This window comes from Suillus subaureus (genome assembly GCF_016647635.1).
Source record: "Suillus subaureus strain MN1 chromosome Unknown BJ212scaffold_16, whole genome shotgun sequence".
Lineage (NCBI taxonomy): Eukaryota > Fungi > Basidiomycota > Agaricomycetes > Boletales > Suillaceae > Suillus > Suillus subaureus.
Window position 1 is genome coordinate 55437 of NW_024538572.1, and position 25274 is coordinate 80710.

General features: G+C 48.0%; 8 protein-coding genes across 8 annotated transcripts; 4 read left to right on the plus strand and 4 right to left on the minus strand.

Annotated features, from left to right (window-relative positions):
* Positions 1-9: 9 nt before the first annotated feature.
* On the plus strand, positions 10-1302 carry BJ212DRAFT_1354069 (acyl-CoA N-acyltransferase). Its single transcript, XM_041335612.1, has 6 exons — positions 10-262; positions 330-348; positions 406-535; positions 594-649; positions 699-1054; positions 1105-1302. The coding sequence occupies exons 1-5, from the start codon at positions 138-140 to the stop codon at positions 939-941; spliced, it is 573 nt and encodes a 190-aa protein (XP_041192991.1). The 5' UTR covers positions 10-137; the 3' UTR covers positions 942-1054; positions 1105-1302.
* Positions 1303-3525, plus strand: BJ212DRAFT_1354080 (uncharacterized protein). The gene is made up of 9 exons (XM_041335613.1): positions 1303-2373; positions 2424-2508; positions 2559-2712; positions 2763-2865; positions 2925-3027; positions 3088-3142; positions 3194-3220; positions 3273-3334; positions 3386-3525. The coding sequence occupies exons 1-9, from the start codon at positions 1541-1543 to the stop codon at positions 3443-3445; spliced, it is 1482 nt and encodes a 493-aa protein (XP_041192992.1). The 5' UTR covers positions 1303-1540; the 3' UTR covers positions 3446-3525.
* A 1754-nt stretch (positions 3526-5279) lies between these two features.
* On the plus strand, positions 5280-6378 carry BJ212DRAFT_1354088 (Tim17/Tim22/Tim23/Pmp24 family-domain-containing protein). Its single transcript, XM_041335614.1, has 4 exons — positions 5280-5479; positions 5547-5755; positions 5807-5967; positions 6023-6378. The coding sequence occupies exons 1-4, from the start codon at positions 5311-5313 to the stop codon at positions 6030-6032; spliced, it is 549 nt and encodes a 182-aa protein (XP_041192993.1). The 5' UTR covers positions 5280-5310; the 3' UTR covers positions 6033-6378.
* A 2519-nt stretch (positions 6379-8897) lies between these two features.
* On the plus strand, positions 8898-11380 carry BJ212DRAFT_1354100 (glycoside hydrolase superfamily). Its single transcript, XM_041335615.1, has 16 exons — positions 8898-8918; positions 9090-9223; positions 9277-9308; positions 9358-9421; positions 9471-9594; positions 9713-9787; positions 9844-9944; positions 9998-10022; positions 10076-10223; positions 10283-10559; positions 10613-10705; positions 10761-10767; positions 10816-10861; positions 10911-11069; positions 11160-11181; positions 11239-11380. Exons 2-16 carry the CDS (start codon positions 9123-9125, stop codon positions 11351-11353), a joined length of 1389 nt encoding a protein of 462 aa, XP_041192994.1. The 5' UTR covers positions 8898-8918; positions 9090-9122; the 3' UTR covers positions 11354-11380.
* A 1053-nt stretch (positions 11381-12433) lies between these two features.
* Positions 12434-14495, minus strand: BJ212DRAFT_1354117 (uncharacterized protein). Its single transcript, XM_041335616.1, has 8 exons — positions 14286-14495; positions 13938-14224; positions 13764-13882; positions 13549-13710; positions 13413-13488; positions 13235-13363; positions 12990-13174; positions 12434-12936 (listed from the first exon to the last, which is right to left on the minus strand). The coding sequence occupies exons 2-8, from the start codon at positions 14008-14010 to the stop codon at positions 12661-12663; spliced, it is 1020 nt and encodes a 339-aa protein (XP_041192995.1). The 5' UTR covers positions 14011-14224; positions 14286-14495; the 3' UTR covers positions 12434-12660.
* A 1227-nt stretch (positions 14496-15722) lies between these two features.
* Positions 15723-18907, minus strand: BJ212DRAFT_1354127 (amino acid permease-domain-containing protein). The gene is made up of 19 exons (XM_041335617.1): positions 18840-18907; positions 18757-18781; positions 18656-18692; positions 18466-18582; positions 18204-18385; positions 18099-18145; positions 17995-18049; positions 17842-17922; positions 17715-17781; positions 17629-17661; positions 17477-17567; positions 17316-17417; positions 17171-17262; positions 17054-17116; positions 16930-17000; positions 16847-16883; positions 16649-16796; positions 16290-16602; positions 15723-16230 (listed from the first exon to the last, which is right to left on the minus strand). The coding sequence occupies exons 4-19, from the start codon at positions 18473-18475 to the stop codon at positions 15934-15936; spliced, it is 1689 nt and encodes a 562-aa protein (XP_041192996.1). The 5' UTR covers positions 18476-18582; positions 18656-18692; positions 18757-18781; positions 18840-18907; the 3' UTR covers positions 15723-15933.
* A 1307-nt stretch (positions 18908-20214) lies between these two features.
* BJ212DRAFT_1354137 (uncharacterized protein) lies at positions 20215-21037 on the minus strand. The gene is made up of 4 exons (XM_041335618.1): positions 20915-21037; positions 20740-20854; positions 20307-20677; positions 20215-20249 (listed from the first exon to the last, which is right to left on the minus strand). Exons 1-3 carry the CDS (start codon positions 20991-20993, stop codon positions 20428-20430), a joined length of 444 nt encoding a protein of 147 aa, XP_041192997.1. The 5' UTR covers positions 20994-21037; the 3' UTR covers positions 20215-20249; positions 20307-20427.
* Positions 21038-21569: 532 nt separating this feature from the next.
* BJ212DRAFT_1480776 (uncharacterized protein) lies at positions 21570-24225 on the minus strand (the record flags this gene model as incomplete). The annotated part of the gene is made up of 6 exons (XM_041340150.1): positions 21570-22195; positions 22245-22877; positions 22931-23149; positions 23203-23750; positions 23809-24033; positions 24083-24225. The coding sequence occupies 6 exons, from the start codon at positions 24223-24225 to the stop codon at positions 21570-21572; spliced, it is 2394 nt and encodes a 797-aa protein (XP_041192998.1).
* Positions 24226-25274: the final 1049 nt, after the last annotated feature.

A 25274-nucleotide genomic window follows, 5' to 3' on the forward strand; every position in this document is an offset into this window, starting at 1 on the left:
GAATTTGGATGTTGTATAAGCGTGGGAATATTGAAGGTCCATCGGAGACCCCGCCATGGACTTTGTAATTTCGGTCGCGTGCTCGCCTCGAGGATGAGTCGTGTTTCCGCTCTTGCTCCTGACCTTTATCTGAGACAATGACTGAAATACTGTACAGACAGTATGTAGGCGAATCTGATTTACCACACATTATGGCGCTCGTGCAGAGTGAGCTCAGTGAGCCGTATGTCATATACACATATCGCTATTTTCTCCATCAATGGTAAGTCTCGTCATTTATTTCGCTTGGCGAATTCGAATCACTAACTTATACCGTTGACTATGTGCAGGCCACAACTTTCTTTTCTCGTGCGTGTTACGACCTCCTTTCATCACCTGAAATGAATCAGACGTGTCCCCTTTCAGGCAATACCTGCGGGATCGTCGGAACCGATAGGCGTCATAGTGTGCAAGCAGAGTATGCACAAGCATGCCTCGAATAGAGGCTACATCGCCATGCTCAGTGTTAGCAAGAGCTGGCGCAAACGTGGTGTAGGTACGCGGTAACCACGTGCGCTTCTACCCAATCATCTGTATTTACCCACCGATTCTAGCAAGCACGTTGGTCAGACGATCGGTGGAGGTCATGAGACGACATGGAGTTGATGAGGTGCGTAATTCATGTTCTATATTTCGCACCTTTGCTAATGCCCAGTTAGGTCGTTCTTGAAACCGAATATGATAATGCGCCAGCTCTTTCCCTCTACGAGTCCTTGGGATTTATCCGCGAGAAACGGCTGTATCGATTTTACCTCAATGGAAAGGATGCGTTCCGTTTGGTCCTCGCCGTCCCTCCATCAGAATTGGATCGAGACCTTCCCCACTTCATGAAGCTTTCTCCCACCAACGCTATTTTCTCCTATCCAGCTGCTTCAGACGACGACGAGGTCTCATATCGTTGATGATTCCCAGTCACACGACCAATATCATTTCCCTCTGACCCTAACATCCTAATCTGGCTTTAGCCATAATGGCCCCTAGCTGTACAACAACAACACCGTCTCAGTTGTATAACCCTGTTTGATCTAGGTTCAACCATTCAACCAACCAACCATTTGTTTCTCACCGTGTCAAGGCACTAGTATACCCCACATACATGTGTAGTGATATTTGTAGTAATATTTTGATGTAGTCCATTGTTCACAGGATCGTGATTCGAATTTCAGATATGAAGTTCCTGTCCCCGGTAGCTTACTACGGCGCAAGATGGTGAGTGAGTGTCGTGGCATCAATGTCGACCTCGCGTGCAGCTAAGAAGGCGAGACTCCCAGCCATTCCGCGGTCACATATCGTACTATATCTGGCGGACGTGTATTGCTTCCGTTGGCCTTATCACGGTTCTCCGTTCTGGGTCGCTTCTGGGGAGGTACTCAAGCTCACAGCCGGCCTGGAAGTTTGTGCCTCAAATTGTCGTATCACGTTCCCGAGGCATCGGATCTCACGCAACTTGCTTATCAACTGACACAAGTGCTCCGGTGCCCTTCGTTGACTGCAGTTCAACATGGTCTTCTCCCCAGCTGCCGGTGTCGCCTCTGCATTACTATTGGTAACTCCGTATACGCCGAACATTGCTACCGTTGAGACCACGCCAGGTTGTTTAACGGACAACTTCTATGGAACATACGGAGGGCGGAGCATTTTCCATCTCCCACCCACTTGCCTCGACACCAGCTCTATCAAAGGCTTATCAACACAATCGGCTTCTCTGTTTCCATATGTCGCCAACGGTGAACGTCAACTTGTATGGCTGCAAGAGTCGGCTATCGACAGTTCCCTGGTAACTCCAGAGTACGAAGCGGAGGTTCAAGGTTTCTTTAGGTGGTTGGGAGAAGATGGATACTCCGCGGGAGGCGGACAACAGTTGCCTGTTCATCAACATTTGCTGTCTTCTGCAGATGAGCCTGGAGTAGAGCTTCACTTGGTGGATTTGCAGCCAGCGGGAGGATCCTATGGACTCATAGCCATCGAACCGAGTCTAGCGCCCAGCATCGAAGCATTGCTCCCTCGCTACTGGAAGCCATACGTTCTACCCAAGCAACCCGCGTCGTATCTCCCGGTCCCCAAACCTGCCATCGAGCATGTCAAGAACCTCCTCGAGACCGTTCGCTTCGATCCAGTCGTATCGTCACTCGTAAACAGCATCTCATTGAATCAGATGCGTGACGACATCAGATGGCTCACGGGTGAGGATGGAAAGTCCGGAATCATCTCCCGCCACTCGTTTGCAGAGGGCTCTCTTGTCGCTGCTAATTGGCTCAAGGAACGTTTTGAGGAGACGGGCGCAACTTGCGAGCTTAAGACTTTCCTGGCGGGATTCGCACCGAACGTGGCTTGGTAAGCGAAGTCTATTCATTCTTGTAGTATTTGCTTAGACAATCCATAAGCAAATACCCTGCGTCGGAGGACACAACGTCCACTGTCCTCATTTCTGGGCATTACGATTCGCGTGGTTCCTTTGGTTCACAGAGGGTAACGTCTCTATCCGTTATCACCGTCTTCGTATTCTAAATATTTATCAGGCTCCCGGAGGAAATGATGATGGCTCAGGCACCATTGCCCTTCTCGGAATTGCACGCGCCGTTGGCCACTCCGGTCTCACTTTCCGCAGCAACGTAGAGCTCATCGCTTTCGCAGGCGAGGAGCAGGGCCTGTACGGTTCAAAGGCTTACGCCCGTGAGTCAACACATGTTTGTGCGCTTCCAAGATCTGACCACTCCATGCAGGCGAGATGCGTGGAAAGGACGCAAACATCACTGTAATGATCCAGGCTGACATGCTTGGGTACCATGCCCCTGGCGAGCCTCCTCAGCTTGGACTTCCCATGTAGTGCGTCATTTTATACCTGATCTAATCAATGGACAGGGACGATGTCTCTCATTTCACAGCATCGGTACTCCAGAAGTGGCTCAACTTGTTTCCAACATGTCAGCCATCTACAGCCCAGAGCTTACTGTGGGCTACTCTGCCGCATGTTGCAGTGACCACCAAGTCAGTTCTATCATTTCATGCATGCGCAAACGCAAGCCAATTCGTGTTGCTTTCCTCTAGTCCTTCCATGAGCAAGGATACGCCTCGACGCAAGTGTTCGAGCGTGCTGGCCCAAGTAAGCCCTAGACGCACATACTTTCCAACGTGCTAATTCGCGTCTACTTAGTTGCGGACCCCATGTACCATAACAGTGGTCGGTTCCTCGCATCTTTCTCATCCTTACCCCATAGCTGATATTCCTGCAGGTGATCTAAGCGAACGTCCCGGCTACGACCTCAGCCAAATTCGCTCGATTGCGAAAGTTCAGGTCCGTCTGTTTATTCAGCACGCTATCATTTTTATCTTAATGACTTTACAGTTTGCTACCCTGCTTCACGCCGCAGGATTCGATCTTCCCGGCGATAAAGATTTGAATTGATGTTATTCTGTTATGTATATTATAGAGTAATGTCTTCATGTATATCCCTTCAAACGAGGAAAGTAAACATTTAAAAAAAATCTCTGCGTGCTTGAACAAGTAAATTGTCGACTTGAAAATGGGTGGCTTTGACTGGACAACGGGTAGTGAGGTTGTGGGATATCGACACAGGCAGGGTCATTGTTAAGTGGACCGGGGGCACACAATCACTGACGTCTGTCTTTCTGCTGGAGTCAAGATGATAAGCGAGTGAGCGGATCTTGAGTAGGACTAATGAAAACGAAACAAAAAACGAATACTCTACGATAGTAAGTATTGACACTGATGCATGTCAACCCTCACGCATTACGTGACTCAGCTAACACAACACAATCAATATACAGACTCGGAATTCGGTAAGATTCCAAACTAATTTAGCTCCTGAGTGAAAGCTCAATCGCTTCGCGATAGACAGTGTACGACCGTAGTATCAATGTTGGTTGATCCTGGTGAAACTGCAAATCCTCAGCCATTGGAACACAATCTGCGTTTTCAAATGCTTTGAGCGTTCTTTATGTTTCCAAAAGCTTCCAACAGCCATAAAGATCGGCGGGTCCACCGCTTTGAAAAAAAATGTTTGTAATTGGTGCAAAAGCCAGCTGCGTCTTGTTAAGATTTCATCGATAGAATGCCCCCTGAACAGCTTGCGGTAACAATCCCAGAGCAAGCGTATCCTGATGCAAGAGTTGGCGCTCCAAACTGAGTTTCATGACAGGAACAAGGACAAAAGACTCCAGGTCATGACTCCACGTCGTATCGTGTCGCTAGCCGGTGTTGCAAGCGGTACTCCTCCTGTTCTGCTGGATCAAGTGTATCCGGGGGTTCACGTGAAAAAGCGAGGGCAAGTGGATGCAAACGGGCGTTGAACTGATGGACCTATGACGGGTGGCAAGGCTACTTGTTGAAAGTAGGGTAAAACAGCAGCGTGCTGTCAGTCAATAATACCTTGTGTAGTTGACGCCAACGCAGTTCATCAATCCTTTCTCAGCACCACCCCATGTCAGAATGCGCGGGACAGGCAGCTGGAGAACCTCGCGAGCAAACTCAAGGGTTGCCACCTCACTGGCGGTTGTAAGATAGGAAGGTCCAGCTACAGGGCATGGTATGCGCGCGATGACCTGGATCTCATTGTCGAGAAAACGCCATGTTATAAGATCCTGATGGGAAGAAAACTCTGCATGAAAAAGACGTCGTGAAACCCAATTCCATCACCTTCACTCGATTTGCTACTACAGTGCAACTCCGCGCGTCCACTGCCTTACAAGCAATGTCGGAAAAGCTATCGACGTCGAACTTGACATACCGACAATTATTCTCTGTAAATGTGTCAAGGGAATCTTGAATGCCACGCAACTGAAGGCAAGAGCTGTTACTTGCGCTCCCACTCATTGTATAACCAACGATCTGTTGTATAGCGAACAGGCGGCGAAAGGATGTTGATAAAGGCGAAGAAAAACACAAGCGAGTACGGCCCTGCCTGCAAAAACTTTGTAAGACCCGGCTCAGATCGAAGTAACTTGATCTGTTCTGTAACTGGCCTCATGTCAGCAGGATCAGTGGGTTCCCCTCAGTATGCTCGGCCCAAAATGTGACGAATTCGCATTCCATACAATTAGTGCAATTAACACTACTAGTTAAAGAAATGCGCACAAATACGCACATATGCGTTCAAGTGCCTGATCCTTACCTTACAGTGGCAAGTCGCTGATCGAAATGATCTGTGAGATGATTGACAGCGTTTGCGCTTATGTAACGAAACTTTTGCTAAATAACCTCAAATACGGAGTCGTCCTTCGGCAAGAGAAAAGGTTTATTCGCAAGCAACCATGAGCTTCCCACTGGTCGCTCCAATGTTTCCTGCAGGAAGGGAACCCCTTCCTCCAGGAATGACAGAGGAGGACCGTGCTCAGTTACTCGAAGCCAAAAAGTACCAAGGGTTGATGACCATGGGCATGGAATCTTGTGCGGCAAAGACAGTTATTGCTGGCGTCGGCGGTAAGTGCACCATATTCGAAGGCGCCTAAGTCATGACCCAAAATTCATTATCAGGATAATTCTACAGGTCTCGGAATTGGTGCATTCTTCTCTCTTATGTCCTCATCGTTTGCGTACGAGGATCCCTTGCTACGGCAATCCACGCAAGCTGGCCTGAACAACACTCAGAAGGCCCGTGAAATCTTCAAAGAAATGGGTAGAGGGATGTGGAAAAGCGGAAAGGGCTTTGGAAAAGTAGGAGCATTGTTTGCCGGAATAGAATGTGTGATCGAAGGCGTAAGTTTTCATTAAATTATTTTCCTTGGCCTAATCTCACACCTTTATCAGTACCGAGCGAAGAATGACATGGTAAATCCGATTGCTGCAGGCTTCGTTGCCGGAGGTGTACTTGCGCGAAATTCAGGACCTAAAGCTGCTCTTGGTGGTGGATTGGCATTTGCTGCATTTTCTGCAGCCATAGATTTGTTCTTACGGAGGGAACCGTCAGAGTGAGTGTGAACTGTTATACATATGTCTTTAACAAAGCATTGACATTCTTTTTAGCGACGACTGAGTCGTCATACATATTATGACATTAGATCATTATTCCTTGCATTTGGAATTTAATATTAATATGCGATTACTTGCGTGAAGGTTGTTTGTAGCATCTAGATTATGTATGTGATTGCGTCATCCATCGTTCCCTTGTTTCCTTGTTGACGCGGACGGGTACACAGGAATGTATATAGATTAGATCATAGCAAGGTAGGCCTTAACGTGACGCCCACTAGTACTGCACATATTCGGTTTGGACATCGGAGCCTACACAGTGCCATGGAAGCTGTAAGGATAAATCGCTCCGGGCAGTGACCTTATCTATGTGCATCATACGCAAAGCTTTCTTGACCAGGTCACAATCCATCACCAGACAACAGAAAAGTTGAAAAAATAGGGTGACTCGTCTCTGCCATCTGAGCCATTAATCCCTCTGGGTTTGTATACCTCCAAGCGCGTCCATTCAATAAATCCCAGTACTTGGTAACCGCCACCCTCTGCCTCGCTATAATCAAGGTGCAAAGAAAGTGGTAAGGTTAAGTTCTAACAAGAAGTAGTTTGTTGCATTTGAGAACGTCAACCCCTGAATGCCTAGAGCATTGATGGATGTCTGAGCGCTGATATATCGCATCAATGTACAGCATTGGCTACACGGCTAGGTCATTACTCGTCCTGGGTTACTGATTATCAATGTGACGGTGCTCGGATCGGCGGGTAATGCACCTTTGCTATGGTACTGGTTGTGCGCACTGGGACGGAGTTGCAGAACTTGTGGCGTCGTCGAATGACGCTCCTGCAGCTTGATGCCTGCACCTCTTTGTCTGCGCCAGGTCAAATTTCGAGCTCAAAGGGCAGGGAACAAATGGCGTATCATAGGGATTGGGTTGGATGCGACAGAATAAGGAGAAAAAATGGTTGATAAGTGTGCTTTCATGCGATGGAAGATGTACTAGTATAATTTTGACATGCAGAGAGGAGACGTGCAGAGAACCGAAATACTTGGAGGTCAGGAAGAAAACTTGAAGAAATACTAAGTAATAGGACGGTCTGTGGAACGTCGAAAAATTTCGGGTACCCAACCAGTATCCTTTGGTCGTTGTACAGGATATCGTGCGTCATCGCCCTAGAACGCGTTTGGCAATTCCTAAAAAATAATGAAACGAGTAGAGCAGTTCAACTTACATTTGAATATCGCACTTACCAGCGATTCACGCTTGGAAGAAACCAAGCTATGAGACAGTTTTGGTGCTGAATCATACGATCATGATGGTGAGGAGTGCAGCGATTAGAGATGAAATCTGGGGTGGACGAGTCTGATATGAGTGCTGGCAGCCGTCCGCGAAAGAGACGCAACCAAAACATCAGCTAGCGGATGAAGCAATAACATGAGACCAAGACTGGCACCATCGGCCTCCAGATGTAGTTTCATCCTGCTGCACTCCGGTAATTATGAATGAAAGATGCACGTAAGTTTGAATAGACGACCAACGCACAAGAGGACACGGATAACATACTGTTATGAAAGGATGGTGACGGAATCTTAAACCGATATGGGATCAATTATGACTTATCTAATCAAGAACTTGGCGAACATTTGAATCTTTCGACCGACAGACGCATGTCATGCGGTGGTTCATAGACACACCATCGACAAGACAGGGGCGGGGAGGATGACTAAGCACGTGTTCTGGGACAGTGTTGTGCAGAGACCCCGGATAGCGCGCGCTCGCTGTGTGTGTCGACGGGCGGAGGCTAATGAGTGGAGAGCAAGCCAGCGAGAAACTTAGCATCGACGATGGCATGTAGTACAGGGAACGGGCCAATACACTACCTGCAAGGCACGTGCTGTAAACGCCTCGGGTAAGCAGAAAATTCACTTCGGCTGCTGAGAAAGGCTGTGTCCCGGCGAAGACGAAAAAATTGAGTCCGGCTCTGGGATAGGCTACCCACCTAATTAAGCTCCTGCCAGAGCGAGGTAAAATGAAGATTTTCCCCGGGACTCGCGGGTTTCGCGGTGGAGCCAGCGCCGGATGCGAGAAGCACGAAATGTCATGATTTTGTAGTCCATTGTGCCGTCATTACATCTGCAGAAACTCGAATTTTCCGGGTAAAAATATCCCTTGCACGGCACAGTATACCTCATGTTCCTACGACATACCCAGAATTTTCCGCCGCGAAAACGGTGCACTTTGTGCTCGAACGCGTATCCTCGCCCATGTCGGCACTTCGGGGTCTTCGACAGTCACGTGACTAGGAAATTTATGGCCTCTTGGTACTTACCTCTGCGTGTCCAAGAGCAATGTAAAGGTTAACCTTCCCCCATCCTTGGGACGTAGAACTCGAAGAGTCGTCAGCGATGGCGACCCGCCAGAAATTTGACGGATGCACTGAAGTCGTCCGGGGCATTATGCACCTGCCAGGCGAAGAACGAATTATCACTTATTCGGGTGACACTCGGTGTAACTATGGAACTTGGAGGGCGGGAAACGGATAGGGACGACTGACGAGATGGATAAACTGCAGTTCACATCATGAAGTTCTTTCCGGGTGGGAAGAAAATTGTTAGCGGGAGTGAAGATGGTACAGCGAGGTTGTGGGATATCGATGGAAGTAGTGTCATCACTACTAAATGGGCGGGTCACACAAATACTGTGTGGTCTGTCTGCTGGAGTCAAGATGGCAGGCGAGTAGTGGGCGGATCTGATGGCAATGAAACAGTGGGACATGAAGCGTGGCGGAAAGCACCAATCGAGACTGACCCGGCACGGATATATTGTGTGTGCGGTCGTCTACTCGTCCTTGCCGTGATTGCGACTACTGAATTTCGCCAAAATCTAGGATGCTACGACTACAAACGAGCTGGTGACGACTCTCTACGCATCCACTGTATGGCCTGCTCTAACTTACTACATTGGCTTCACAGAGAACCGATGAGTCCTTTAGGGTGCGTTACGTTGATTGCGTTACCTTTACGTCGTAATATTTGCTTCTAGCGACGAAAATAGAGGATGCCGTGCTCTGCATATATTGTCACGTAATGGCATATAAGACAAAATGTCTTGCTCAGGACCTCGAATCATATTCTCTCTCCCGGACTAATAACTGTGCAATGAGACATATCCTGGCAGGTTTGGTGCTCTCGAGCACGCTTTTTGCCTGTGCGTGGGCTGAACAACCACCTCAGATTTATGGTGTTAATTTGGGTTCGTGGTAAGCGTTACTCTACGCCTCCGACTGACTATTTAAATTAAGTGGTAGCGCAGGTTAGTCCTGGAGCCGTGGATGCTTCCTCAAGGTGATAAACCAACAAACTTCGCGAATGCGCGTTCACTGAACACGTTTAGAGTGGTTGGACATGGGTGGACAGTCATGTACTGAAAGTTGTTGGACATGCATTTCAACTGAGTCGTATGTTCCAATTCCATACTGTTTGTATTTGAAATTTAATTTGTTCTAGATCGTTTGCAAAGGCGTATCCTGACACTGTCGATACTAAATTCGCTCAACACTGGGACACCTGGTTTACGCAGGGCGATGTCAATACACTGAAGGCGGCTGGTATTAATACTGTCAGGGTTCCTGTGAGTTGATTCCAAGGTGTGCTGCGAACTTGGCCAATTAACGTTCGATGGTGTGATCTGCTTTGCCCCTTTCATCCCGTGCAAACTTCCATGTGTTACGCAACACGTTCATTCATAGCTGGGATATTGGATTGTGGAGGCTTTGGTCGATAGGTCGCACGAATCATACCCCCGGGGCGGTCTTAATTATTTGGTGAGAAGCTCTGCCGTACTTTAATTTTCTAGTTATACTCAAGCGTTTGCAACTAGCGCCGGGGCTTGGGCTGGCTGAAAGATGCTGGGATCCAAGCGATCCTGGATCATCACGCGGCACCCGGGGTTCAATCACCTGACCAAATGTGGACTGGAAAGCGAGTTCCTATTTGTTTACTATCTATTCTCTACTGAGATTGATTTTTACCAGTTGTACTACCGATGTTCAATTCTACGTGAGCCATTTTGCAGCCGCTAAAAGCAACAGCTACAATATCCTTACACACAGACTCCATACAACTACCACCGTGCACTGGTGTGGACAGCGGTCATGACTACGCTTTCTCACCTGGACCCTAATTTTGGAAGTGTCTTTGCGATCGAGGCAGCCAATGAACCCATTATGGACGCGGCTCTTACACCTAACTATGGCACCTGTACGTATTACTCGTCATTCTTTTATTTGTGCCCTCACTATTCCTGAACCCTCATGCAGTCCAAAAGAACTTCGTCCAGGTAATGCGTGCAGTTGAGCTCACACTCGGAATATCTGTGCCGTCATCTAGTTTATCGCTCTCGGTACCAGCGTCCGTCTCGAACAACTTCACCGCTGCATTGAATGCGACATCTTCAGCAACCATATTCTCGGCGGAGGTGCAAGCCGCACTTTTAGAAGCCGTTCCGATTTTACTAGATATTGCAGCAGGGTGCGGTTTACAAACCATATTTGAAGCATCACCCTTCAAACGGTCCCGTGATTCATTGGTGGCGAAGTGAGTCCACCACAGGTCCTTGCTAGGATACATTGATAATGTGGCGTCCATAGCTTCATAGATGTGAACTGGCAGTACGACAACCCTTCTAACCCAGCTGACGTAGCGAATGGCCCCCAAGCTTATGACAACCATTTATATTACTCGTGAGTGCGCAGCTGACTATCAAGTTCTTGTGGTTTCTTGATCTTCTCTTTACAGGTTTGGCGTATGTTGTGTGCACGCAGCTTTTTGCTTCGCATTAACATTCTTACAGGGAGTTGCGGCTGCTGACCCAAAATCTTACATGACCAGTATCTGCAGTGCGTCTTCTTCGTTAGTTCGGCAATGACGTACTCATTTTTGGTAAAGATCTTCGACGTATCCAGGCTGACGCAGCGGTCGGCGACTCTCCGCTCTGGTTCGGAGAGTGGGGACTTTCAACACAGTTCAATGCCACAGATGAGTTCCTCTCCGAGTGGGCTGACGCACAGAAGTTGGCCTACAGTAAAGGTGCTGGATGGATTGTACGTGTCCCATTGTGTCTGATCAAGTCATTGCTCAAAGAAGAATACTTCAGTTCTGGAACTTCAAAACTGAAATATCAAGCCTCACTAACAGGGAATGCCCTTGCAAGGCAATGGTTAGTAATGACGCATCCTAGGGTGCTTTACGAATGTTCTGACGGCTGTCTATGTAGGTCTTACCTTGAGGGGTTGAAACTCGGGTTCTTGACCCAGGACCCTGCGGCGTTCCACGATCCGAACGTGTGCGTTCCATACATGAACAGTATCACTGATGGCGCTAGTTCATGATGTGCGTGCTTGGTGACTAAGTAAGCGTACATATATCTATTCCTGCTGACCCACATTCTTTTGTCGACGTTCCTTACTGATTCCCCCGTAACTCCCTTCCGAGCTAACTTAGAATAATTAGTGCGAGCTTTCCTAGGCTTGCTATTCTGACACAATTAGGCCCGTAAATAGATAACACGCTAATATATCTAAGCTTATTATAGTGTTGCATATGAGACTGCAGTATGTAAACTCATACATACTGCAGCCCCATATGCAACACACTGTAAAGACAGTCGGATTTGCCTGGCTTGGACCTCGGATGCCGGAAGGCACTTGCCTCGGGCCTTCCGATTAGTCGATTGGGACATGGAATGCCACCAACTTGCCAAGTGAGAGCAGGTCGCTGTGTTGGATGCGTCCACTAACTGTAGCAGTAGTGTCATTGTCTTGCCATTGCAATATTTTTCAATGACTGGATCCTTGCAAGCCCTCCAGCATGCTGCAGCTAGTAACACATTAGTTGCATGCGCGTCGTTTTCAACAGACGGAGAAATACTAGCCACTGGCTGCATTGGCAACGCATACACATGGATGTTTCTACGATTGTCACAAAAGCTCGCCTCGACGACCTTTTTGTCAGATCCAACTTGAATATGAGTTGAAATGTCTTGTCGTGGCATTTTATTTATCTGTGTAAACTCAACATGCTTTGACAAGGCATTACTCGATGTATTGACACGTACGAAATCATCTCAATGTGATCAAGTTGCAGGAACACCTAATAGTAATCGACGTCCTGGGCAAATACGTATGTTTTTTTTTATGCTTCTCCGAGTTCTGATTCCATACAGAGGAATGCTTCAACCAGAGACAAATGGAAGAATAATCCGTTGACCTTGGACTACTGTAGGCAGCTCACGGCCTGCCAAGTCCAGTGTCACGCAGTAATCCATCGGAGAGGCTCAGGCCCACTCATCTTCGCAACTATATATCATTGTTTTCACATCATCTTCCACACTTCCCGTCGCTGCTACTTCCGCTGCTGCAATGTTACGCCCTACGATAATACATGTTGGACGCTGGACTAGTTTCTGGCTCTTCATCTGTACTTCCTTGAATTTACTGACGGCAACCATTAATCTACACCGCTAGCACTACGATTGCTACCATTGTTCATGAAAGCGAAGGACGTATAGTAATTGTACAAAGACTAATTCAAGTCATACATCGTCCCAGTGATTCTCCTTCGCTATCACACGCTTCGGACCGACCGAAGGTTGCCGCTAACACTACCCAAACAATTTCCGTGGAAACAGTAATTGAGTTCAGCCTGACAATGCGTCGCAAGATGTCTCATCCAAAAACTCCTTGCCTGTCGATAGTCGGCTCTGGCTCCAAATCCCGTGCACTCGAGTACTGTCGGTGTGCGTGGAGCGGGATATGTGGACCTGCAGAGGCTTCATAGAATATTGTGGCAAGCTCCCTCGTTCCGTTTCACTGGTCGTCCCCCCACGGACAGTCAAGACCTGACTGTGAGTCTTTTTACCGATTGCGATTCGAATGATTACCATGTAGAAGGCAATTGAGATGATTGGCGTGAGCTAGTCGATCGAAAATCAGCCATTTTTATAACATGTGGTGTTGGTGTAATCACCATGTCTATCAGAAGAAACGGACCACTGCCCGAGCAGAAGGATCCAATTATTGTAGAGAGGAGTGCTATGGTGTACAAGATAGCAGAATCCATAATTACACGCATTATACTCGTGGTCACGACCTTTGTAGCGCGAGAGGTAGAGACATTGCGCTCGATTTTCCAAATGCGATACGCGAGTAATCCTGGAAAAATGGAAGTTGGCATGAGAATATGACACCATGGTCGGGCAGAAGCGCGCTTACCCGAACTCGACAAATTTGCTGCAAGTGTAAAGGCACAGAATGCTCCCATGCATTCCATATTCACTTTAGCAGAGATGATGCCGGTACTGCCGGTTTGTGAGTCGCCGTAGACTGAAAGAGCACCAGTGACTTCAAGGCAACATTAGAGCATGCGACTCCTGAATGATTGTAACCTAACCTGCGACGCCACACCATAGCATGCTTGGTAGGATGATGACCCAGGCAGCTTGCCAAACGACGTAACAACGATAAATCTGCCACCAGAAAGCATTTATATAGCAATTTTAAATTCGCCGATAAAACATTTAACCCACTGCCACCGCGTCACCAACAAGAGTTTGTAGAACGTATATTGAATTCTTGACCACATACGTTTCTTGAGAAACATCTGCAAAGTACACCGCTGGATCATCTTGGTACGTGTTGCGATAGGTCACCAATCCGTATTCAGTCCGAATAATGCTCAAGACTATGTGCTTTGAGAAATGTTTCAGCAGATGATATTGGATGAAAGAGGCGAGGGGCTAACTGCGGTACTCAATACCAACAGCAGGACGGCTGCAGCGGCGACTGGGCGATTGACATCTCGCATGGAATTTTTGTAGGTCAGTGCCCACATGGTGCCGATAAACATGAGGACCGAAAAGCCTGAAAAATCCTAGCTTTGTGGTCACCAGACAGACGAACTGACTGAGATGCTCACCGTATAAAATGGCTTCCAACGCCGTCGATATTACGGCTGCGGTATCCAGCGAGATTGAACTTGCAAAAGCCATGGCAAGAACTTCTGACGCTCGAGAATGGCTCGGGGAAGATGCAAGGGAGTTGCACTCGCGCCAATGCCATTTCTATCATAGTTCTAGTAGAACTTAATACGAAGACCCCGGATCGACATCCATCGTGCGGATAGGCTTTTTTGTTCAGCGTCTAAGGCTTAAATTATGAAACGATGAAGCTGTATCCGCGCGTGTCGGATCCAGGGACTCTAGACTATCCATTGGGTCAGAAGATCCGTATGTGCTCGGGACTTAGCAACAAAATAGCTACTTACAAAATTGAAGGCCGTGCAGTGCAACGCCGCTGACCTTTCACGGAGTGCATGATGAGGTGACAGAACCTGTGCCCCGATAGGTTAGGGCAGTGTTTAGTATTGATAGCTGGCCCCCTGGCACCATCGGACCCATGATCATGGTGGATGATGTCATACCCATCCGCAAATTTGCACCCATGGCCATTGGCCGGCTTCCTCATGACCCTGGTGAGATCAGCAGGTGACTTTAGAATTCGAATCCTTCTTATCTTGTCAAGAAGTCGGTGGGCGGCTGACATACTCGAGCTTGAGGCCGATACCCACAAGCCGCTCGGCTGGATTGAGTCGGAGTTTTATTCCAGCGATCACCTATCTGTCATCAATGACAGTTCTCTCATGCAACACCATGCGTCGTGCGCCTGAGCTCTATTTCCGAAATCCTCCTCTCAAACTCAAATGCGCCAACCAGGACGTTAAAAAATGGCATTGACCCATGTCCTCTAATGGTTTCGTAGGATCCAGAGTGAGCTGGAAGGCCCAAAGAATAAGGAGGGCAGTTATGAACACCGATCTGTACCAATCAAAGTAAGGAGGTGAGCCTAAGGCAGTGAGCGTTGATCTTCGGTATCTTGAAGCACGAGGCTTACTAAATGCGTCTGAGTCGCGTGGTCCAGCTGGAATACAATGGTTTTCCTGACGGGCCAGGTCATCATTCGTACGACAAGTTGTTCAAACATCACTTGCCCAAATCACGTCTTTGCTTGTTCGGTGAGCCAATACTATATCGTGAATGTTGTGACACCTAGATACAAACGAAAATGAAGCTGCTCACCACTGACCGTATCAAAGCCTCAGATACGAATACTTTCAGACGAGGAAGGGATTTTGGTCGATGACTCGGAAGATCGGCGCTGTTGCAGAAAAGTATTGATCCTGAAGCGCTGCAAATTGTGCTACCTACCGTTCATCTGGATTTGAAATCTATTGCTACCCGTTGTGCTACTTAAGCGTCGGGGGCTCAGATGAGAGCACACAAGATGAACTGTCCTTGCTCTCCGACAGTGCCCGTTTGTGCAAGCGGCTTGTAACTCTGTGCTGTCCAGCGCTCGACTGGGAAGCATGGAAATACCTTTCCAACCTCCCCCTTCTCAGAGTGACGATTTAGTGAATCCCGCAGTTCCTGCCTACATTGCTACAGGCTGTTCACAGCTTTGCGACACTCGGAATTCTCCTTGTTAAAATGTTCGGAAAGAAGCCGAGGAGCTCTTTTGTGCGTTGTCCAAGTGCAAAACATGCCAAACTCCGGAAAAATCATCATTTTTACCGTTCATGAAGGACGCTACTTGGCCACCATGATATCACAGGACCCGCCTTGAATGGATAAACTTATGTTCGGAGAATGATCGGCTGCTGCATCCTTCGTGTTCGGTCGCGCTCATATCGTTGTCGTTACGATTGCTGTTGACTATAATTGCAGTTATCATATCTCGTCTGACCGTTAAATACCTGTATCGCATGGCATTTATGTGGAGTATCTGTACCGATCTCCGCCTGCTTAAAAGAATATCCTCGATTCGCTCGCTCCATTTGTAAAATAAACGCAATTCCATATCTCCCGGGTTGAGCATATTAAATCTATGATGGACCCAATATCGGAATCCTTCTAGTATCAAGCCCCAACAGGTATCTCCCTAACATTCACATGCGCATTCTTCTCCTCTGACTCCCGAATACTGGACACGCTCTCCTCACTCCCCTTCCCAATGTTTGACACTGGCCCCGTGAACCAATGCACGCCACCATACACAGGGCAATAGTACCACATGATAGACAAGGTGAGTATACCGCCTAGCACGACCACGGTGTAGTTCATATTCGCAACGTCAGTTTGTGGCGTTGTCGGGAATAAAAATACGATGTCCATAATGAACATGTACGACACCGAAACGACAGCAACTGGAAGGCTCTTCAAATCACAGCTCAATGGTCAACAACCATCATTAAGCACCAAGCTGTTCGACTCACAAAGATACCTAAATTGAATGGACCGGGCTTGAAGTTGTTTTTGAACACGAAGCGCGCGATCACTGGGATCGCATATGCGATGTATAACGCCGTCACGGAGAGAGCGAAGATAGCGTCGATAGCTTGCGAGCCCGCAAAAGACAACATGCCGAGGATGATCGAGATGACTGCAACGAACCAAACGGTGTTGACGGGTGTCTTGGTGAAGCTATTCATGCGATAGAGGTAGGATGAGAACGGAAGTGCACCATCACGGGAAAATGCGAATGTTTGGCGAGATGATGCAAGGACCATACTCGAGCCCATCATATATCTGCACCTAATCAATCATAGTTCAAAAGGCACCACTGTCCACTTACTGAGCAAGCACGACGAAGGACCACAATGCAAGCGTTCCATTTTGGCCGAAGCTGTTGAAGAAAATTTGGGCCATGGGCTGTCCAACCGGGCTGTCGAGAAGGGAAACCACGTCGGTGCCCATGCAGAATGCAAGAGAGACGTTGATTGCTACAAGACGGTAAGTAGTGTTTGAGAAGTTAGCATGGATAAATACGTACCCCAACCAAGGATGCCGGCGATACCGATGGCGCTGACCTGGAATGTACTCAGTAATTGAATAAATACGGAGTTCGATGCTTACAATGGCCCATGGAACAGCGGTGGCGGCATTCGACGATTCCTCACTGATATGCACACTTGAGTCAAAGGAACCTTCAACATGACATCAATACTAATGACACGTGCAACACCTTGTGGGAATATACCAATGGTCCACGCCGGCGCAAGGAAGCTTAGAATGAATGCGTAGCCATCTGGCCAGCCGTTCACTATAAATTTAGGAGATTGGTCAGGTTCACCACCACAAGAGTGTATTCACTGACAATTTGTGAAATTGCCAAGCGCATAGCTTGCGCTGTTCATGTTCGCCTTTGGGGTGGCAGCAGGAAGGCCAATAATAACGGCGAAACACAAACTACCCGGAGTAATTCAGTAACTCGAGTGCACCTATACGACTTCGGCACAAACCAGACGTTAAGCACAACATAAACTGTTTGCAGTCTTGCGAGAACTGCAGTTCCCAAGCAGCATATCACTGCGTGCGACAGGACTATTGCGACATAGACTCCACTAGATATTTGACATCATGAATAAATTCATTGATTGGATCGGTGTCTTGCATAACGCACAAAGTTTGCGCACTCGTTGCGGTAAAAGTCTGGCTTGAGCCAATGGATACTGCAGCCATGATTTGCACTGCACATCCCCAGTCAATAGATGCTATGCAGAAAGTCACGCTTGAGTAAAATGGGGCATCATAAAGCAACCATGAGCATCTCACCGACCGATGCTATGGTCCCAATGGTGTTTGAGTCTGTTATCGGGTCAATATACCTCTGCTCGTTAAAATTACCATAACAGACTTACACCCAACAATCCATGCAAGTAAATTTCTACACCGCGGAGATGATAAGGAGTGTGTCCAGAAGTATAACTGTAGTTCATACGTCAGTCGAGAGTACCACGTCGTCAACGAAGACAAAAACAGACTCACGCCCCCGGATGTTGGCGCCGCAGAACCCAATTCGGCCATCGACATCCCTACGCAGAGGATAAAGAGACTCGCAACTGCCCACTATGGGATGTCAACAAGCAGCCATGTCATCCATCAGCATAATTCGCGCATGGAGATACCTGAAGCACGCACACCCCACACCATTGAGGCTGGTCCTCCATTAGGCACGGCGTAAAAAAGAACAGAGCTATGCAAATACATTACATCCTTGGAAGGCAAAAAAAAGGACAACGTACGCAATCGAGGGGAGTAGACCAATGATACTGAAAGCTATACCAAATACCTGTGATCGCCTTCGCTATCAGTTCTCCAGTCGCTAAACGTGGCAGCGCTGATAATACCTCTAAAGGTGTGAATGCACGCTTGAACTCTTGCTTATACCCGAGCTCGGCGAGCAGGGCCTCGTCTGCCTTTGCAACAGCATGCTGCGGTGGCTCCATGTCGCACTCAGCTAGTGGGATGGAAAGAAGAAGCAATGAAGCCGGAAGGACTGAGCCGGTCCATTTCAATCCAATTTGGTTATCTATGACATTTGCGGAGTAAGCCATGTCGTAATAGAACACTGAGGTCCTGATAAGCAACCCACCGGTGGCACCCACTTACCGGTAACCATAATCACTCAGCATGAGCTGTGTAACAATTGGATATTGCAGGAATAGGCCTGCGTGCTCAGCGCTCAGTACCCACTTGGAGTTGGCACATGCGCATGAGGAGAGCGTTCTATCGAAATTCAATTGGCTGCTCGGCGCTCAGTACCCACTTGGAGTTAGCACATGTGCATGAAGAGAGCGTTCTGTCGAAATTCAACTGACCATTTACGTAACGTATGCCTGGCAGCGTGGTATCGTTCAATCACTGCGATGACAGGAGCAGGTTGGTATTGTCGCCACATACCTAAAGCGCTAAAACCTTTCAAGTCCTGGACTCGTCGCTTCTTGATTACGGATTTCAACAGAGTTGGAGAAGTCTTTACTTACATATTCATGTGGAGTTATGTTATTCAGCGAGGACAAATGCTAAATTACAGGAAGTAGCATATACGTCCCGAGGTTGGAGGAGCCTCGGCTGATCTGTCGAACACAAAAAGTTCCTAAAAATTCCCATCACTAAAAAGATGCGCAATTTGCAACGCTGTCCTTGAGCAACATCGCACGAGGCATTCTGAAGCGAAATCAATTCAACGCGATGTCGGGGCGCAAGTGTCATTACGATACATATATACTCAATGGTCTAACGTCGATGCTCAACCAGCCATTAATCTGACTTTCCATGTATATGAATATGAATATTTTATTTAGCCGCATCTACGCTCATTCCAAATCAACTGACCTAGCGTTTAACTTGTGGCTAGGCAACTAGGCCGGGTAGGGGACCGGGGTTGCCAGACGCAGAAATAGATTGGAAGCCATGGTAGCTAAGCTAGATTGTAAGGAAAGGATCGTTTTTCTTTTTAGCATTTTTTTTTGATTAGTAAGGTCGAAGTCATCTTGACTGATCTCAAACAAAGTTCATTTGGTTTACCCGCTCGATGTTTCATGACTAGCAGATGTTGTCGTCTTTTACTGCAAATTCAGGTATTGTGCAATAAGTTGATTCAGAGCCAGATAAGTTTGTAGATCTTCCTTGAGCGAAGCGTGGGCGTGAGGTGGTTCGGCATGGGCATGGCTTTATGGAAGCGAGTTGTCATTATCTGGTGCTGCATTTGATTGACAGACGAAGTACGGCAAGAAATCAATAACTTTCATATAACCTTGCAAGCAAGGTGACTCCGGGATTGGACTTGTGCGAGCGGCAAACATGCATTTGCCTGTCTGCGGATCCCAGATTCTGACAAAGGGCTCGTCATATCCACGGGTAGTAGATAAGTATACTGGGTGTGCGGGATCCAGCCACCGTGTGGATAGCGCACACTGTTTAGTGACTTCGAGCCGATTCAATCTACCTGGCAAGGAGTCATGTATCATGGTCATTTTCTACTGGAGGACTCATAACATATATTCTACCTTTACCGTCTGCAGTTTCTACCATTTTATTCAGATATCTAGTTGACGACTATGTTTGGGCTATATCACTAATGTGAGGTTGTACCGACTCAGACTCCCAAGATAACCCTAAGCTCAAGATCTGACATCAACTCCGTCAAACATTCTCTCTCGAGAACGTAGTACTAATTCTCCCCCATGATATTGGTGGTGGCTGTCTAGAAGGGCAAACCGATCTGTGGACGAAGCCGTACTTCAATGTCAAGCCTCGAACCCCACGAGTGATGCCAGAGTGAGCGACACTTCCACGTTCTTGTTCTGATCCCAAGTACAGGGGTTACAGGCAGCCCAATCCGAGCTGAGTATAGACGCTGCATAGTCATCAGACCAACGTGTATATCAAAACTAGAGCCAATGATTAATACGAAGAGTCAGTCGCGCTGGATCGAGAGCCCATTTCGTACGCATGTTAACCAGGGCTCACTAGCACCTGAAGGATTGATTTGTAGGCAACATCCTGTTTGACTCATGCATAAAGTGATTAGAGTACAATGCGGCAAATATGATCAAAAATGATGTAGGACTACAGGTGCACACCACTTTCTTGTTCATCCTCCCCAGTCGAATTCGATGGCCCAACGTCCGAGTTGTCTCCCGGAAGAGGCGTGTCCAACGGCTCGAGTCCATTATCACTAGTAAATCCACCGTGCCTACCATTTTTGCTTTCTGGTTCCGGCTCAGGAGGAAGGTCATAATGAGCGCTAGTGGCATTCGACGCTCCATGCTGAGTGAGCGCCAACTTGAGCATGAATATTCGCTCATCTTGCGATGCTCTGCGTGTGCGTGCCCCGATCTTAATAAGTGCAGCAAAGTCCATGGACTGCCTTGTACTGACAACGTCTGGTTGTTTTCTTTTATTGCTTGTGCGATGTCCGGGTCTTCTGCATATTCTTGGAGTTCCTCTTGTGTGCGTTTTAGATGGGAGATAGAGTTTTGAAGACGACCGATCTCTGATGTTTCAAAATGTTGGATGAGCTTGGGTATGCGCTTTTAAGAATATTATAACACACCATCAGCGGAAACTTCGGGGTCAAAGGAGATAGCTTGCTGAAATGTGAATGGTTGGGGGTGACATGGAGTGAAATCCATCGTGCTCCTCGATGTGAGGCATACGTAGGTCCCTGATCATGAACGAATTACTGATTATTAGTGTTCGGGCCGTCCGGCCCTGACATAATATGGGTGATTCCGATCATTTTTTCCGTACACCAAGCATGCCTTGACGTACGTCTTCTCGTTGCTATTCAGATTGAATATTCAGAGTCTCAGACTATGGCCCACAACCCATACGGACTGCACTTGTTCAAGATACACATTAGCTGAGGACAACGTGGAGTCTTGGACCAAAATCCTTGGTGGTTTGATCAAGGCGCAAATTATGGGACTCCACGACTGGCAAGCTTGTCCATCTGCTGTCCTCTGAGACCATCGCGACCTGTAATGATCAAGATTCAAGTGTATATTAACTACATTGTGTCAGTCCTAGTATGTGGCGTGCTGCATTGTTGTTGGAAATCAGCTGCCGCACCTGCTGAGCATGTTTTATCTTTTTTTCCCATTCTGCGCAATGACAAGTCACTATCATCCATCTGTTCGATTGCTTTACCTACTGGAGACGAAGCGCACATCGGAACCCATATGTAGTGTTACACGTAAAGAAAATCATTATGAAGGTTCCCGTGGAGGTTTGCTGAGTGCAGCCCAGCCCTCGGTATTTTTGAATGACTGTAGAAAATCATCAATATTTGATTCTGATTCCTCGGAGTTGGTCGGCTGGTCTGCCCTTCTTGCCAATCGCAGTAGTTGTTTTCGTCGATTGAAGGCGTACGTGTCAAGCACGTCGAAACAGTCTACAACGAACTCCCACATAAGTGGATCTTTGTGCAAGCGTGCGGGAACTTTTCTGTGAGCCTGGAAAACAAATTTCTTCTCGCCACATGCCACGGCGTCTAAATTCGCCCATTCATCGAAGGGACGCAATCCCCGCTGTAGAAGGACTCCTTCCTTGTAACGCAAGGAAATCCAAGCAAAGCACCACATAAACGACTCCAGATCATGACGATATAGGTGTTTGACTTCGCCTCGTTGACCCTCTTCGGTGAGAAGATCGAGCGCCATGAACGGCACCGTGCCGGTGCGCTCGTTGCCCTGAGGACCCTGGACATTTGCCAACGAGGATAAATCGTAGTCGTTTAGCACACCTATCCGCTTGCCGTCTTTCCAGTACCACATCAGGTTTCCTGGGCTGACGTCTCGATGGTAGACACCTTCCTTCCACAAAGTAAGGTGGCCTGCACGCTATGTTAACAAATAGCCTCATAAATTGAATGAAATACGTACATAAGATACACTGACGCCATACGTCGAAAAGCACTCTGCCGTCAAGCTCTGTGATTGAGTGGAGCTTGGGGAATATGAGGATGTAGAGCACGCGACTGCCCTTGGTGGGTTCTGGAACCCCGAGCGCTTCTCGGATGGCGGACGTGGGATTCGTGAACGTGTGGTGCCAGAGCAGCTTAGGAATATGCCCTTGAACGGTTGGGTGCACCTTAGCGATCTCCTCGACCTTGTCCAAGATTTCCGGCTCGCTAGTGCGACTCGCCTCTCCCCAAAAGATCTTGGCCACCATCCCATCCTGGAAGTTGCCATATTTCTTCGCGAGCGCTTCGCTAGTGACAGGGACCACATTGGTGGCCCGGCCTTGTAGGCCATAATGCGTCACTCTTTCGTCGTGGCTGGTGTGAAGCAGTAGATCCACCTCTTCAAGTTCTGCGTCCTTGATTTTGAATTCGTGGCATTGTTTGCCCTCGACTTGCACTAGGAGGAAGTCCTTGTTTCGGCCCCAATCATAAAGATCGAATCGTTGTAGAGCATACAACAGCACCATGAATCGCGGGAGATCTTGAATGAAGTTGATGCCTGAGCATTGAATGATCCCTTGCCGATCGTAATACCAGATCCACATTACATCGTCTGAAGAAGCTTCGGTAAGAGCGCGGCCAACCTCAACAGACGAACGAACCCACCGATGACGATAAGATTCAGTAGATAATTGACTCCAAGATTGGACGCAAACATTTCGGCGGCGTACAGACCCGTCTGGACGGTCACATCTAGATCGTCGTCTGTGTCGTCGGGGTCCATCTTGGATTTTTTCGCGGCGGATTCCAAAGTGACCGTGGCCTTGCGCTTGGAGCTGGACCCGCCCTTGGAAGGCTGGGCAGCAGTAAGGCTGGAAGATAGAACTGCAGCTTGGCCGATTTAGTTTGATCCTTGAATAAAAAATATATCCACTTACGTGCAGTGTTGGACGCAGGTTGTGCTGCTGGAGTTTGCGAAGGACCTGGTGCTGGGTCTTGAGCCTTAAGATGATCTACCGGTAGATATTCTGGCTTGGTAGGGACATGATCTATTACTGCATACGAAGGGGGCGGTGGGTTAATTCCTTTCGCCCTCCCTGGCGTCTTTCTCTTGAACTCGATGCAAGCTAGAATATCTTTCCAAGGGAGATTTTTTGGCTTTGCCGTTGCATTCGTGTCCATGTGAGCTTTGCGCTGCTTCTTGCGCTTCTCGTCATCCATCGCGTCGTCCTTCTGTTTGCCCTTCTCATCCTGGAAGGGAGTACATGCGCTGTTCAAAGGAAGAATGACGAGGTCGGGCTTCCGAATTGATTTCGCAGTCTGGTGGTTTTGGTGCATGGGCATATCGTTCTGCTGACAGATCATGTCCACGGCGGGGACAGCAGCACGCATCCCGTCAACTTTGATCTCTTCAAGACACCCAAGCGCAATGTTAGTGGCTCTTATGAAAGGGCCGTAGAACTTGTTTTCTGCTCCTGGACGTACGCTTGTAATCGTTATAAGCATGAAAATGCCTGATCAGCGAACTTAGAACAAGCACTCACTATTCGTTGAGGGCTGTCTCGACGTCTGAAGACTTTACGAGCGCAGTGGAAGCCTGTCCATTGCAAACCGGAAGAACCGCCTTTAGGCACTTTTGCAGGAGCTCAGGCTGTTTGGTCTCAGGAGTGGAAGAAGCGCGCTGCAGGAGGGCTTGCAGCATGGCATCTGCCTTGCACTCCTTAACCTGCTCGATATCCCGTTGAATCCATGGACGGACTTTCTTGACTCTTGATAAAATATTAGGTACTACTCAATCAAAACAAGAAATGTGCGCACTTGGCACCGAGCACGCTGATGTTCTCGCTGACGACGGAAGCTCCACGGCTATTTGGGGTCGATTCTATTTTGCTAGCACCATGAGCTGGTGCATTGGCACGTGGTGGAGTAGACGATGTGCCAGTCTCGCCAGCAGGGGACATGATGCTAGGCGTTCAATGATTACGCTGACGGAGTGTTGTCAGCAGAACTGGTAAAGTGGAAAAAATTAAGAGGACAAGAAAAACGACTGCTTTCTGCTTGCCTTATATCTGGTCGACCGATGTGGCGCAAATGTAGTGGACCATTGATCAATCTGATGTGGATTGATGTGGTGATTGTGGACCTACAGTTTGACTCCGACGACGCGTTCCCAGCGGTCGCGATCATCATGGTCGTGTCTGGACGACTGTGATCACGTGTCTGTTTTCGGTTTCGCTTCCCCATTCTTCACTACTACATCCCATTATAAATACCTTACAGTTCCATCGTTGAATTCACTCAAAACTCGCCGGCCATCTCGACTCCAGCAGACGGACCGCACTGGCCGTCTGAGCCCTGTCGGTTTAGCGATGACCTTGCTTGGGTCTGGCATATCCCACAACCTCATTACACTGTTTTCACCATCACTAACCACTCTCTTCCCGTCCAGAGACAACACCATGCCAGTATGCCCTGCAGTTTCTCCGTCCCGTTAGTCTTTTCCTATCTGTTTCCCACTCTCCAAATTCCATACTCGTAACGAGCCATCGTTTGAACAAGTGATGATCCGCTGTCCATCAGGCAGGTGTATGATGCCCCGGACAGTAGCAATGCGTCCTTCAAATCTCTGGCGAGGCGTTATTGCTCACGTTTCCTTTCTCCTTGTGGTGGATGAAGAGTCTGAAGACATACCAACTCCCAAATGCATCGCCATCTCAGCCTGCATACGTAACCGTCACAGTCTGGAGTCATCACTTAGAAGGTGTTTGAACTCAATGCGCGTGCACAAGGGTCAATGAACGATCAAGTCAACCCGCAGTCGAGTCCCCTGGAAGCAAGAAAATTTAACTCACACCAAGATGGTGTGCTCGATGTCCCTTGTCTACATGGTTACGTTGGACATCATGTGCATCATTATCCTCACCCCTCTATACTTACAGTGACATATGCCGTGCGGTTGAAGTACCTGCTGAGCCTCGTTAAGTTATCATGGTTAGCTCGTGACGCACGC